Raw genomic sequence first — 16,331 nt, 5'->3', positions numbered from 1 at the left:
TAATGTTTGTTTGTACAATAATCTAAAATATTCCTACGTACATTACATGAAGACCACGGTTCGGTAAATATAGCCCTCTAGCCAGACAGAGTGACGATCACCGAAAGGCTGCTGGCAGCGCATAATAAAAGATGATGAAAAGCGTTTAGCACGCCTGAAGGGAATATCGACCAATAAGGAAGATATCCCGCCGCATTTCCAGATGTCCGATGGTAAAAGGGGACCGGTGGGATGAGCTAATGGAGCTCATGGGCACTCACCGAAATATATTCCGTAGAAAAGCCAGAGACAGGCGACTTTGCGCCGATGGACTAAAATATGAAGTTTAGATTCGAGGTTATCGTCGCTAATAAGTCTCCTGGCTCTGGGTTCAATCGAATCAAGAGCCTCAAGTTGATACTTCGCCGAGCCATCCCATAGGTGCCTGCAATGCTCAATGTAAGATCGGACTTGTGCTTTGTATAAAATTAAGCGCTGTCCAGGCGTGAAATATCGCTTAACCTTATTAAGCATAACCAGTTTTTTGGCTGCAATTTGTGTTTTATATTCAATATTAGTGCCAAAGTTAAAGTCTGCGATCAATGTTGTAAAGGCTGGTTGGTGATGATGAGTGTTTCTTGCGATGTTTATTTGTTGTAAAGCTTCGCGGACAAACACACACAATATGCTAGACAACCACGCCAATTACCTGGTCTCAAACTTAAAAATTCACTTAGAGTGTACCCAGAACAATCAGATCAATACCAATTTTGAAAAGTTAATTTCCAAAATTGGTCTTACGTTTACGTTTTCCCCTGATTCGTTTTTACTATTCAACATTATTGTCAACCCATATAATATGTCTCATCAATGGCCATGGATTTCATTTAATGTTAAAGGTACTCAAATACACGGCTTTAAAAATCCTTGAATAATATTCTCGCTATAAAAATCTGTCTTGTTTGTCGTATTTTACTATCTACTTCTCCTTTCCCTGGCCTTTTTGGAATTTTTATTTATACTTTGATTGATTGCACTAAAATACATACCCAGCACTTATATTCACACCAACACACATGAGCCTGCATTTTTATGGATCTCAACAAAGTTATCTATTAATTTATAATTGAAACAGATTTAAAGGCTAAATTGATTCAAAATGCACAAAGATTTTATAGCGGCAATTTGCATACATGAACGATAATTGATAAATTCAAATTGAGTATCAAATTTTCCGCTTAGACGGTCAGCATTCTAGTAACGAACTGTTCTTTTTTGAAATATTAGTTACAATTTATTAATATATACGCAGCACAGAAAATGCACTCGTACGTCCAATTAAACCAAAAATTTCTTTTAAATCTTGATAGAGCATAATGACGGCAATCCACTCACTGGAGTCGCGTTGCAAAAGGGGCCCGCAGTTGAACACGTGTACAAAATTCGAAAAATCATGATTACCTCCTAAGGGAGCCAATCACTGCCATTAGAATTAGATATTCGACGTTCAAACAGCTATCAAGTTACATAGGGTGACAGTTATGAACTGGAGAAATTTCATGGAGCCTTGCACAATTACAAGCGATGTCATGTTATTAAATTGTATTTCAGCGCATCGGCAAGATGTTATTCGATGATCAAAGTAAAGATTGCAACTGGAACTCTTTGATGTTCTTACGAGTGTGTCAGCAGAGTTACAAGGTTTAAAATTTTTATCGCAAAGCCAGATTTGTGTCAAATTTAAATTCTTTTTTCGGCTCAAAGGGAGCGCCACTTAACACGGCTATAAACCTATATACGCCGGGTTGACTGAGTGCAATCGAATGTTCACCTAAGAGTTTATAGTTCAGGCCGAGCTATCAATTTCAACCCGACAAAAAATGTTTGAAACTGACTTGGAGCGTTTGGCGATCGGGCGCGTGTCTGCCGTCTCAAATGCGAAAACCGTGTCACTATAACCTATTTTTATTTATTTTTTTCTTACGCCGCGTGTCAACATGTGCGCGCGTAAATTAGCAAGGGGACAGGACATAGAGCGCACCCTCGCAAACTTTTTTTAACAAAGATTTTGAACAATAGCGCGTAACTACTCGCGCGTAGTCGCGTGCGTAGTTGATAAATGGCTCCCTACTTCACGTTTTCAATGTCAAAAATCTATGGTTTTGTAGATTTAGGAATAGAGAAAGGGACTTTTAAAGATATTACTTTTTTAAAATCACAACGCGGTGTGAAACGATGGTAAAAATCCTCTATAGTCGTGAATGAAGGAAAGACGTAAACTTTATATTATAGTAATAAAGTACATTGTCGTTTTAATGTACACAATAATAAATTAAAACAGTATTTATTCAATGATAACTATACCAGCATCACGCCTATAAATAATAACCTATTACAAATCTTGTAAATATTTTAGCTTTTGCCACTAGATGACATTGTTTTGTACATAGTAACATTGGTGACGAATAGATGGCGCTATTTATAATTGATTCATATAACGTATAATAAGTAACGTTTGCCGTTGTAAATTAGCAACACTAGTTTTAGACGACGAGTTGGTTTGGTTGTCTATTTAAGGGATGTTCTGCTTTTAGTGTAATTCTTGACTATTGTGAGAATTAATTTAAAATACAACCGTTACACAGCTGCTCGCCTGCGTTTCATTCCTGTACGTCTATAACACAAATTGGCGTACTAGAACTTTTGTACCGCTTTTACTATTTGTCAGAGTAATGGGGAAACACCTTCGTAACTGAATTAAGTCAAGAATTATTTGATAATTGATCGATTTACTATTCATTATCAATTCGCTAAGCCGGCGGTGAATAATAACTTCAGTTCATTGCATTCAGTTCGTTCGTCCAGTTTTCACAGTGATTAGTTCAAAAGCACAAAAGATGAATTAGGTTATAATAGATTTTAAGTGTCACTCGGCAAACTCACAGAGACGGACCGCCAGTAATTCATTTTCAACTCACTGACACATAAAAACCATCTTGTCAAATCGTGATCGTTGCTATAGCCTAGGCAACCCTGCCAATAACCATAATATCATAGGACCATGCTGATATGGTCCTATGACATGATGGTCACGGAGGATAGGAGAGTACTTCAGACTACTAATTAAGCTTAACAGACTCGAACTACACCAACGTTATCCTCTCTGTGGCCCATCGAGTATATAACCGGAAATAGAGACGAAATAAGGGCCATCCATTCCTGGCAAGTCATCAGGTTAATGGGTCTTATAGGTATCACTTTTAAATATCAACTCTCGTTGGCGCTGAAATCACAAATTAGAAAACTGAAATAGTGCAGCACCAACAATTTACCTGTGTGTACGTCTCCGTATATTCCAAAAATATTCTGTATTTATTGTAATAAAGATAACATCTCTAACAATGGGGGCTGTTTCATTCGGTGGTGTGGGAAAAACAGCAAAACATTTAATCACAAAATAAACGAAACCAAATTTCATCGGTAATTAGATATTAAATATGTATTTGAAGTGAAACAATTGATGACACCCGTCAATTATTTCGAATTCGGGCTGGCCAATCGGAGCGCAGTTGTCATAGTAATGATTTGGCAGAATGCTTTTCATACAAATTAAATGACATTTCGTCTCTATATCTGGTTATACTTATACTCGATTCTGTGATCTCACCCAGTTTGATCGAACTGACGTGACATTTGTAAACAATAAAACCATGGTCGAAGTAGTTATTCGTAAAGCAACGCGTGATATTATTAGTTCAGATTTATCCTTTCGTAAAGCATTACGGAAACAACAAATCGAATTCTGTTACATTACGTTTAAAATGATAACTGGCTTCGACATATTCAATATTGTCTCACACTCCACTTATTAGTAAAATTATAGATTTCTTTAAACTCCTTCAAGCTATCACTTATAAATAGATTAATTTTAACAAGATCTAGATTAACTCTATATTTATCTAACCCATACGTCATGTCCACAAAAACTTACCTGACTTATTAAAAAACGAAACAAATGATAAAATAAACGAAATTAAACTATTTTTCCGAATTTAAATCGCGTATATTTGTTTTTTCAAACAAACCAACATTTCGATGACTGTACCACCTAAGTCAACCGTGACCATGGGACCTGTAAGGGGCTTGAAACGTTGGTTTCCGAAAAAATAGTTTCATTTCCTATGTGTAACAATCGCGAAAACCTAAGAACTCGAAAGAATAAAATATTAAAAAAAAACATTAAAAGATGATTATAAACTAGTAGAGTAATTTCACAAAAAATAATTGAATATCAATTCAATAAAAATTTAAGATTAATTATTACTTAAATTAAAACTTGTAACCTAAAGGAACAGTTGAAAACAGCTTACTTATACTTTCTTCCGTTCTACTTTGTTGTTCCCGAAGGGGTCCATGATATGATTATTTTACTATGTAACACGAAGTGGCTTAACTTACACTTGTAAAGCTCACAGATAACGAGTTGCAAGTTTTGTGTCTAGGGCTGTGCTAAACACATTTGACGATGTCTTAAAATATGTTATACTATTTCTATGAGCATTGGTACCTTGATGGAAAAACGAAGGCATGCATTTGTCGTCACAATTTTTTGTATTTGAAGGCACGGCCTTTCCATCCAAGGTGCGATGCGTAGAAAGTTAAAATAAAAAACCTCTGTATTTTAAGAAACTTCTCTTGATTCCTTCAAACGACTTGTTAAAGAACATTTTCTTAAGTCCTAAGTCTCGTTTTCTCTCTCCAATTCCTTCAATTTATTTCCTTGTTGCATAGTATTATAATTGTCCCGTTTCATCATGATCACCTTTTATAAGGACGCTTTTCGGTGTAGCCTCCTCCACTTCTAACGGTTCATGTCTAGCACCTTGACCTCTTCGTACCTGGTTTATTAAAACTGTATAAGAAAATTGTATTATTGTATTATTCCTATGTTACGTGCTAAAAAGTGTCCGAACTTATAGGGCGTCAAAATCGTATACAGAGCGTCATTCACGCTTTAGTCTTCGTTTGTTTGACTGACAGCGAAGCAAGCAAAATTAAACAGTACTGCGATGACATTACAATTTAAAATCAACGTTTTAGCTTTTTCATATTCCTTTACATGTCACTACGTTTAAATAGGTTGACTTGGGAAATTTTTATCGTGGTTTTTGTATTAGACCCGTCGTCCATTTATTTGTAAGTTAATGCGCTCAATAATAAAAATGTGACTTATTCCAAAAGTGACTTTTAGGAAATAGTATACGATGTACATTTTTCAAGTGACTTCAATTTCGTTTATAAAAAAACAAATTCTGAAATATAGGCAGTGTCTCTGGCGCTCGACATAAGCAAAATGAAGTACGTATTAGTACAGCTACAGCTACAGCTTTTAAATGTAATCTTCATATGTAAACCGCGTCATGTTCGTTACGTGAACCTCGTAAAAGTTAACACGCATAAGATACTGGCAATATTTCAGATGTGTCATGTTAAAATAAATCGATACGCGTTAAAATAACTTCCACGCAACTCATAAAGCTAGTTTTACGTGCGATAAAGCACCAACAGTTAAGTATCCATAGGGATCAACAAAATAATATTTTATACATCTTGCAATAAACCCTGGAAAAGTAAATACGTGCAGATAAATTTAATACCACGGTTTTAATACCACGGTGTTTATATACAATATATACATATTGTATATAAACACTTATACTTTCAACGTAATAAACTAATTAATAATTTAAACAACATTCCTACAGAAATATGTGTAGTATCTTAAATTTGTTCGTTATGTATCTGAACAACCGTCCAAACGGTGAAGATTCGACCCTTGTGGTTTCCTAAACAGAATTGAATTCCCTTCATCCACTCTATATAGGATAATATTGTTATCCTACCGAAATTAGGTCAAATAATAAAGCTTCCCAAAATTGTGAAACAACAAAACCATGGATTGTGCATAAAAATCGAACCCTGGCAAATCGAATGTAGATTCAATTATAGATTAGCCCTTGTATCGCACAGCATGGGGACACGTGAATAAATAAATACAATTACATTGAACAAAAAGTAAATCCCTATTGATTCTGACCAAAAAAACAAGAATGTCCCCGAAGTCGACTCCGAAAAATACCGACACCGAATCGATTATTTTTCCGCTGATCGATTTTTACGTCGTCGTAACAATAATAGTGAAGCACAACAATAGACATGCATCAATTCAAGTGTCAAAAACTAACATCTGCGCGTTCGTTGTAAACAGAGCAAAATACTAGAGGGTCCCACCATTCTTTGGGGAGCCCAGTCTCGCAAGCCTGTGTTTATGGCTCATTATTATTGTGCTCCGCTTTAGAGTAGCTGCAAATGACATACTCCATCTATTATTAAAATAAACCTTAGCATAGAATGCTTTTGTTAGTAAATTTTAAAGCTTGTATGCGAGCGGGAAATTGCAATGGGAGAGGCCACGCGACAGCTTTCATTAGTACCTTCAGCTAACTGGGTAATTGTGGAGTACTCAAGCGTTTACTCAAATCGTTTGTAATAATTATCGTGGAAAAATAGCCAGCGCAAAGCAAGCCATCGATTTTATACTATGACCTAGTTGGCAATTTTTTTGTCCGAAGACTTTTTCTGTTAAAAAGACAGTCAAGTCAGCAATTGCCTGACGAAAATGAGTTCTTCTACCTCTAGTGCCTTTTCACGTTAGCTTCTTGTATTCGGCTCTATCCGCAGACAACCGAAACTTCAGTGTCCAACCACTGAAGGTCAGGTTCCAGAAAATGAGATCATTCATCAATAGGCAAGAAAGAATGTCTCTGTCACGTAATCAGGAACGATATCTACACATTAGTACACTTGATAATGATGGGCAAAGTGCAGGGAAAGAGATACTCTGGATGAAGGAAGAAATCGTGGCTGCGGAACATTCGAGAATTTACCAGCGTTGCCTCCATACATGTTACAGCCAGTTGGCTGCTGATAGAGAATGAGTTACGAGGCAGCAAAGTCAGGCCTTGTATTATGCGAGTCGGGCAATTCTCTTTCCCGCCGAGGTATTATAATTTTCTCAAACAAGAAAAAAATACAAAACAATGAAAGAGAAGTTGCACTGGAAAAACTAATAAAATTTTAATTTTTTAATTCTCGCAATTACGGACACTGATGCTGTTTTTTCAGATAGTTTATGACAGTTTTATTTTAATCTGTTTAAATAGTTCGTTGTTAGTCATAGATTTAAAAGTTTAGAGCAGCGGACGGAAGCGTATTTTCATATTTACTTTCGTAACCTAGGCCAGTAAAAAGTTGCGTGGTTCATAAACGTTTTTCGTCTTTTTTTCTTTGTGTTCTTTTTTAAAAAATATTACAAATATTTCCTAGTATGTTTGAGAAAATACCACTTTTGTTTTAGGTTCCGTAAACGGTGGTCTGAACGATGACTACGGGAGCAGCGGAGAAGCACCTTACATCATAGAGCAGCCCTTAGACGTCACCGTAGCTCGGCACCAACCAGCCACGTTAAACTGCCGAGCAGGAGGCTCCCCAACACCCACAATCAGGTGGTACAAGGCTGGGGTATTAGTGGTATCAGATACTCACAGAAGTCTTCTACCGGCTGGTGGACTATTCTTCCTAAGAGCAACTCACGGAAGAGCCCACTCTGATGCTGGAGTCTATTGGTGTGAAGCAACAAATCCTTATGGAACAGCCAGAAGTCGAAATGCAACTCTACACGTAGCTGGTAAGTTTTTTAACTAGCTTAACAATTTAGGACCTATTGACTAAGTACGTTAAGGATTTATTAAAGTATACAAGAAATTTCCTGTAAAATTCATAATAATGCGATTGGAGACACAGGGAAACAGTCTTAGGAACCATTTTCTTTGTGCAAACTATTTTGGCATAGTCAATTTATTGGTCAAGCGCGAGTTGTCAAAAAATAAACAAAATTTTTTTTTAGTGCTGATCGACTCAGTTTCTTGTGAGGATTTGATTGCATTGGGGTCATCGGGAAAAATATATGGTAATAGACAAGTCTATCAGCGTATAAAAAAATTAGAAACTTTTATTCAAATTATATGAAGAGCGTTTCATAAAATTTTACCAAATTATGCTGTCCTAATTTTTTCTAATTTGGATATGAAAATAAATGATTCTTACATGAAAGTGAGTAGATCAGTATTATAAGAATAACTAGTGAATTTCATTCATTTTTAGGGACAACTCACACTTGACCAAAAAATTAACTATGCCAAAATTGTTTTCAAAAAAAAAGTTCCCTGTGTCTCCTACGGTTTTGGATTTCCTCATACTGACCCAATTAAAAAAAAAACACACTGTGTATGCAAGACTTTCTGATTCTCTTTTTTCTATTATTTCAACAACGGTTTCATCTAAAAAAATGAAAATATAATATTGTCAACATTTGCTTTAAAAACTTTTAAGTCCTTTAGTATAAAATCAAGTTTTTATTTCCTTATCCAGTCCTGCGAGAAGAATTCAGATTGGAGCCAGCGTCCACGCAGACTGCGCAGGGAGAGACTGTGATACTGGAGTGTTCACCACCTCGGGGTTCACCGGAACCTTCTGTTTATTGGAAGAAAAATGGTCAGATTTTACACTTCGATGGTGACTCTAGGTATGTACTCGTATGTAGATGTATATAACTAGTGTAGCTGGGACATGGAAAAATTTCCATTTAAAAAAATCATATTTTTCAGAAAAATAAATATTTTTACCTCACTAGCTCGGAAAGGCTTTCTTTCTGAATATAAATCTGCGCGCAAAAGCGTTTTCTCCACGCTAGTGGAAAAGGTTTCTGAAGTTCGAACTTGACGATGGACTGTGTGGCAAAAAAAACATATATGACACTTTCAACTACGCGATTTATCGTACATTATTTATGTAATAAATCCGTTGGTGTATTTTTATTGACTCTTATTATAATTGACATTAAATTGACAACGATAACTAATTATGTTTATTAAATTATTTTAATTCGTCGAAGAACTGCACTGATTTGTTGATAGTTCAATTGTTTTTTTTTCATCTATCATTTTGCTCGCCATAGTGAGGTGAAAAAGTTGTGTGAATCGCTCAGCAACAAAGATGTTTTGCGTCTTGTGTCTCGAAATCCTTCGCTTGGTCAGGTTTCAATACAAACACTCGCATCAAACGACAAATTTGCAGCCTTGCAAAACAAATACTATTATTGTTGTAAGTGACATGCCTGTCTATAATAGTTGCTATACCGCTCATACCTTCAAATCTGAGGGGTACTGTCACTGGCCCCGTCGCCCTGAGTCTTAAGGAGACAAATCCCATGTGCTGTCACCAGCACCCACATTAATGTTTGTCGGCTGAAATAGGTAAGGTGGCAGTACTTGCCTGGACGAACTCTTTCACAAGGAGCCCTAGTGCTACAAAACATATTTAAAGATTGTATATGTTTCAACGTAGAATTACCCAACGCTATATTGTATGACTTTTATTATGATTGGATTTCCATTGGGGTAGGCAGGGACTAACGATCGCCACTTTGAGTCAATCTTTTCTTGCCAGCCTTAATCTGTCCACTACGCACTCCATCGTTTCGTGGTTATTCTATAAATTTCATCGCCAATCCACATAAAATGAGGAAATTTTCTATCAATAAACTTTCAAATACTTTCTTATATTATATTCATGTTAGAATTTTTTATGTGTAATAAACTGTTAATAACATCAATTTGTAAAAACAAATTAAATGTTGTACTCAAATTGTTTTACGTTTATGCAGTTTTAAAGGACCGCCTAAAATCAAATTGCCTAGCTTGATGTGCTTTCGATTGTACCAGAAATTTAGTGTAACACTGTGTTTATAATTTTATAGTGAACATGCTGTTTTTAATTGCTTAAATTATTAAGCTTCCACTACATTATTCATTTTATTCAATATCTTCAAAAGTGAAGTGAAAGAGATCCTGGTGTAGCCATGTTTCAATCATAAATGTCTAATTTAAAACTTAAACTCAGAGTTTATTTAATTAGGTACCTACCCAGTTTTCTTTACTTACTTCGTGAAAGCACACGATACCCTTAACATTCAAAACTATCATAAAGCGGCCACCAATGGTTGGTTGAATTGCGAGCGGGTATTAAAACCAAAACTTACGTCCATAAACTTTCGGGTAGAGGAAATCTACAAACTTGCCGGTCACAATATTAAAATGAGAAGTTTGAGATATCCAAGTTGCCGAATGGGTTGTCTGATAAAGCACAGTTAGACGCGAATTTGAGGATAGTTACTGAGAGCACTCCACGCTCTAAGTGGGATGAAGGAAACGCGATAGTCTTGTGGAAAGCTATCCGAATAGATTCGTTTGATATTTCATACGCAGACGCCATATAACTTTGTTTCACATTTCAGCTAGTTTTATTAGCAATTATGTTTTAAACAGCTTTAAATTAACACGTTTCTTAATCACATATAATTCGACACCACTTCACATGACGAGGTCTTTATAAGTAGGTGAAACCACTTGCGGAAAAGTTTACCAATAACATAGTTAAAGTATAGGAAGACTTCTTCTATCCTTCAATATGTTAGCGGATAATTTGGTCCGTCAAAACTAACTAGATGATTAAATTCAGTAGTGGATATCTTTTGACTGAAATGATGATGCTGCTTGGAATATTTATGGAAAGAGCTATTCATTACTAATAAGTAAAATACGTTTCTTAAAATAATATAAAAAATCAACCTGTATTTTTCGTTAAGAACAAAGTAAGCTGTGATTTTAAAATGAAATTGAATTTCACTTCAAACTTTTATTGCCAATTTATTTCACTTCGACGTCTATGAATTTTTATGAGGTAAACTCCTTCAGGGTGTTATACCACGTATGGTGAAGCATAAAAATAATTAACATAGCGAGGGTACATCAAAGTTATAGACGAAGGGGGATATTTGAAGAGCTCAACAAGCAATCAAGTAAAAATCTCAATAGTTCTTACTCACCGGACCCCTTATTAAATGTTAATTTCGCATTGAATTATTCCGCCCCACATTTCAATGACTTTGTTACAATTCACTTGATTCAAACTAAATGAAATGCATTCACAATTATTTACACAGATTCCTTTCTTTCATGGCGTGATGGAGTTGCAATAATTGCAGTATATTAAATGTAGCGATATTGTTTCAGAATGCATTTAGTAGACGGTGGCAGTCTCGTAATACAAGACGCGAGGCAAACCGATGCCGGTAGGTATCAATGCATTGCGAGAAATGCAGCTGGCACGAGGGAATCGGCCATCGCCACGCTCAAAATACACAGTGAGTTCGCTCATTAATCTTCACATGAATTTCCAAGCGTAAATTTCCACTTCGATGACTAAGAGAGATTTGTCGCGGTCCGTCCCCGGTTGCGCATCAAATGGCACTAATTTCTGGCAGTAATTTGCCGTAAGCCATTTCTTCCGCGAATGCCTCTTTTGTCATGTTATTCAACGGACATTTCTCGTTGTGCAGTTAAGCCGTACTTAATCACGGGCCCCGAAGACGTCGTGGCGCAGACCGGCGGCAGCGTGACTTTCCAATGCAGAGTGGGCGGAGATCCCCTCCCAGACGTGCTGTGGAGACGCACTGCTGGTGGAGGCAACATGCCACTAGGGCGCGTCAAAGTCTTAGATGATAGAAGCCTAAGGCTAGACGACGTCATTCTAGCAGACGAAGGAGAGTACACTTGTGAAGCTGACAACTCCGTCGGCGCTGTTAGTGCTAGTGGATATTTAACTGTATACGGTAAGTGTGGATAGAAAATAAATTGTATCTTTAAATGTGCATAACATACGATTATTGGAAATTAATAACCTCAAATATATTCGCAGATCCTCCTTCAATTACAATGCGACCAAATATTGTAAATGTTGAAAGCGGCACTGTAGCAACTTTCACTTGTTCGTCGACTGGGACACCGCAGCCGACGATGTTTTGGAGTGTAGAAGGAAATAGAACAATTATTTTGCCGGGCACGTCGAGAGGCAAATATCACGCTTCCCCGGTTCTCGACGGAGTCACCGTACTAACAATCAACGACACAAATAAAAACGACAGTGGAAACACGATAGTGTGTTCGGCGGTAAACTTTGCTGGTAGTTCGTTTGTTAGGGGGAAACTAAGCGTGACGTCAGACGATGACCGCCCACCGCCAATCATAACAAACGGACCCTCAAATCAAACGTTACCTCTAAAATCGATGGCAGTTTTCCCCTGCACGGCAATCGGCACACCTGAACCAATCATTGCCTGGTATTTCGAAGGGGAAGCGTTAATACAAAATCATAGAAGGAATGTGTCTAATGACGGAACTCTAATATTGAGGGATTTAGATAAAAGCGACAGCGGGACTTATACGTGTGTTGCTTCGTCACCACACGGCAAATATGTGTGGAGTGGGGTCTTACTTGTCGATAGTCCAACGAATCCAAACATACATTTCTTTAGAGCCGCCGATGTTTCCTCATTACCCGGCCCACCCACCAAGCCACAAGTGTATAATATTACCGACACCAGTGTTACAATCACATGGAATCAAAACAATAAAATTGGATCCTCTTCCATACTCGGATATCAAGTGGAAGTATTTTCAAGAGAAACATTATCAGGGAATAATACGCCAAGGAATTCACGAGGATGGGTCGTTTTAGCTAAAAGGGTGCACGAGTCGCACTACGTCGTGAAATCTCTCGTGGTCGGAGTTACTTACATGTTTATTGTGAGAACGGAGAATTCACATGGATTGTCTGCGCCAAGTGGTATTTCAGAATCCGTTACAATTGGGGAAGACGGTACGTCTGTGTGGGATACTGGAGTATTTTCTAATAATACAGAGTTCAGAAAAAATATCATGACAGATAATATTGTTGAGCTTATAGAAGCTACTCCGATAGACTCCAAAACAATTAAGCTAATGTGGGAAATTTTAAACTTCTACTATTTGGAAGGATTGTTTGTCTACTATCGACCACTTGACAATAAAACAAACGACTATGAAATGAAAACTATTCTGCATTCCAATGACGTGTCAGGATATGAAATAACATCTTTGAGAAAATATACAAAATACGAGTTTTTCCTTGTTCCGTTTTATAAAAAGTTTGAAGGAAAGCCGTCCAATTCGAGAACAGCGCAAACTTTGGATGATGGTAAATGTATACAATATTTTCCGGTTTGATTTATTTTTTATCTCTCAAAGTTTGCTATAGCGTTTTATTTATTTTTCAGTTCCCAATGGCCCGCCAACGAATATTGAAATGTATATATTCAATACCACAACAGTTCATTTGAAGTGGTCCCCTCCGGAGCCCCACTTGCAAAATGGGGCAATCATCGGTTACAATGTTGTTGTCAATTGGCTGGACATACCGGCTAACAAATCAATGGTGGCCATAAATGCAACTGTACAGCAAGCCACAAGTCTTATCATGACCAATTTAACTTCTGGAGTTAGCTATTCAGTTCAAATTGCCGCCGAGACTATAGTAGGATTGGGTCCCTTTAGTCAAAAAGTGTATTTGAACATTGACTCTCGTTCCGTTGGACTGGATCCTTTATCAAGGTAAATATTTAAAAAAAAACAAAAATAATATTCATATCTTGCGAGTAAATGCAAAATCACATTTACGATTGTCAATTTATATGTATTATTGTTTCAGATATCCAATCAATGGGGAAGTGTCGATTGTCGCTGGGGATTTCGTGATGGAAACATGGTTTTACTTTTTGATTGGAGCGATTGTTCTGTTTAAAATAATTGTGATTGGCGGCATAATTTATGTTCGAAAGAACAACATTTTCGCTAAAAAATCTGCTCTTCCTAACATTTACGGTAAGCTTTTATAATAATTAAATTTACTTAATGTGAAGAAACATCATAAAGAGAAAATTTATTCAAGTATCATATGTCGTAGTTGCAAGAAAAAGAAATAGTTATTCACGCTATCTCGTTTCTATTTTTTCGCGGAATCAGTATCAGGCTTTCAAAATTAAAAACATTCCTCGGGTGTCGAGGGGTGGCACCGGGCGCGAGCGTTTGTTTGAAGCAGGCTTTGCCGTGCGACGAGGAGGGGGCGCTAGATTACTTTCGAGTTGAAAGGTAGCATGAGCCCTCTCGTGAGCGCACTGGATCTCTTTCACTTTGCATCCACGTTTGGCTCACAAAGGAATGATACAAATCCGAGAAATAAAGACCCAGTAAATGTAAATGTTTTCTATTTTGTTTTCTCGAGGCGATTCGTTTGTTGACTCACCCAGTTACCTTTAAGCCAATTTCCCTCGCTTTGTTTGTATTGTATTGCGTTTTCATCCTTTAAACCTTCAGTAAACGAAATGATTTACATTTGAATTATGAAATTGATATAATGCGTACTAATGATTGGGGATGAGTGACTGTATAATTTGGTCTTTGTTTTAGATTCAAATGGAACCAGCTTAGTGACTCAAATGAACATTAAGGCGGCTGTTTCCCTATCTCATCCACTTAGCAGTTGCTACAATAAGAACACGGTCACAAAGACTGAGTCATTACTTTGGATGGAAAATCAGCCCGGTTTGTGTATGTCTGGCACTCAGACGGGTCAGAGTAAAGAGAAAACTAATTCAGAGTACGATAAAGTAGCACAACCATTACCCGAATATGCGGAGGTGACATCAGCGAGAGCAAATGGAAATGACTGGAATACTACAAGCAAAACAGCAACGTCGCCTGCTGCGTACGCCTCGGTTACTCTAGTGGCAAATACTAGACAGTGTGTCAGCTCATTGGTAAGTTTCTTCGTATTCAAACCTAATGCGCTGTAGGTAAACTTTACTTGCTTATAAATGGTAACATCATATTTCTTTTATAGGGTTGGTTCCCACCAGGAGGAGGAAAGAACGTAGAAACATTCGACAATCGTTACATACCAGATGAAGAATTGTATCCAGCAAGTAATGGTGGCTACTATAATAGAAATGTGTACAGTGAAAAATATTTTCATGGCCATCCCAATGTTCTAAAATTTTACGATCTGCCGTCATTAGATAAAACACAGAAAGCTCAGTTGAGGTACAACCAGAGTTTAGAAGAAAGAAAAGGAGATAAGAACCCAAAGACTGATGTGACACAATCGCTGATAGGTCGAACGTATGGAATAAACTCAAGGAAAAATTCTGAAACGGAAACCACGTATAGAGCATTTGGTGAAGAGACGTCAGATGATGATAATTACGGGGAAGACGGAGGTTACGATGAGCTGCAAGCCATGCAGCCACAGAGGCAACGACCACAGCATCAATACGAAAGGCCTAACTTTGACAACGATGCGACGCGTACACTGGCGAGGTTCACATCTTTCAGACATGGAAATAGTGGAGCGTCACAACCGTCCCTTGCGCCGACGCATCCCCCGCCCGCGCCACACCCTCGTGTCGATTCGATCACGCGGTAGTATCACGCCTTGCCGGCTTTCGGCGATTTGTGCCAAACGGACGTATAGACCGATGTATCCCGTTTTGTGTAGTGCATTGTAGCGTCATCACTAAAGCAAGATTCCTCACGTTTTGCAGTTTTTGTGTATCGTGTTAAAGAACTATTTTGAAAGGATTCGAATTTCGTTCGTTAGAAGAGACTGAATGGCATTTATTTTATGATTCTGTGGCCTAACATTTATAAGGACTTGAATATCGAATGTGTGGCCTATGTCGTGCTTAGAAATGCACATTTTGCAGAGTTTGATTTTATTATAGATTTTATATTTTCTTTTATTTATCATAAATTATTCCTAGTCTTTTGTAAAAAACATTTAAATTTGTAAATAATGTAAATACGCTATATCTATTAAAAGGTCTGACAATTACGAGTCTTGGTGAGGTGTTAAATTTAATATCAATTCTAATGCATGTTTCTATGATGTTATTATTGGAATTGATAGAGTTCAATTGGTATCTCCGTCTGAATATCAATAAACGAATTTGTAATCTGAATATCATTAGTTTAAGCACGAGTAAATAGAACCTGGAGCAAATTAACGCTTGGCAATAATTTGAAGTAACTGGTAGTGTAAATATTTATCCTAGACTTAAAGTAAACTTCAATTCAAAGAAAACTCCTAATTTTTATTGTGTAGTGTCCCATTTATTCAATTCACGTGAGTTTTTCACTATACCCGCCGACAAAAGAAATATCTTCATTTGTATTAATTTCTTTTAACTTAGGAGTTCGTACTTTGTTTATATAATGTGCCATAAAATTCTTAAATATAAAGTAACTTTGGAGTTGTGAGAAGAATTCAAATGAAGCGTTAAAAAAGTTATTATCTACGTA

The 16,331-nt window shown here is 37.0% G+C and overlaps 1 protein-coding gene across 1 annotated transcript in view; it reads left to right on the top strand.

Moving 5' to 3' along the window:
* Positions 1-15,553, top strand: part of LOC113225644 (roundabout homolog 2-like) — a 28,136-nt gene extending 12,583 nt beyond the window's left edge. The window contains exons 2-10 of the mRNA XM_026458012.1: positions 7,397-7,726; positions 8,470-8,623; positions 11,172-11,302; positions 11,498-11,770; positions 11,857-13,173; positions 13,253-13,586; positions 13,684-13,856; positions 14,442-14,791; positions 14,875-15,553. Coding sequence (XP_026313797.1) covers positions 7,397-7,726; positions 8,470-8,623; positions 11,172-11,302; positions 11,498-11,770; positions 11,857-13,173; positions 13,253-13,586; positions 13,684-13,856; positions 14,442-14,791; positions 14,875-15,456 — 3,644 coding nt within the window. The 3' untranslated portion in view covers positions 15,457-15,553. The remainder of the gene's footprint in view (positions 1-7,396; positions 7,727-8,469; positions 8,624-11,171; positions 11,303-11,497; positions 11,771-11,856; positions 13,174-13,252; positions 13,587-13,683; positions 13,857-14,441; positions 14,792-14,874) is intronic.
* Positions 15,554-16,331: the final 778 nt, after the last annotated feature.

Source organism: Hyposmocoma kahamanoa, unplaced genomic scaffold (assembly GCF_003589595.1).
Source record: "Hyposmocoma kahamanoa isolate Upper Pololo Valley unplaced genomic scaffold, ASM358959v1 169, whole genome shotgun sequence".
Classification (NCBI taxonomy): Eukaryota; Metazoa; Arthropoda; class Insecta; order Lepidoptera; family Cosmopterigidae; genus Hyposmocoma; species Hyposmocoma kahamanoa.
This window is presented reverse-complemented; position numbering and strand designations above follow the sequence as displayed.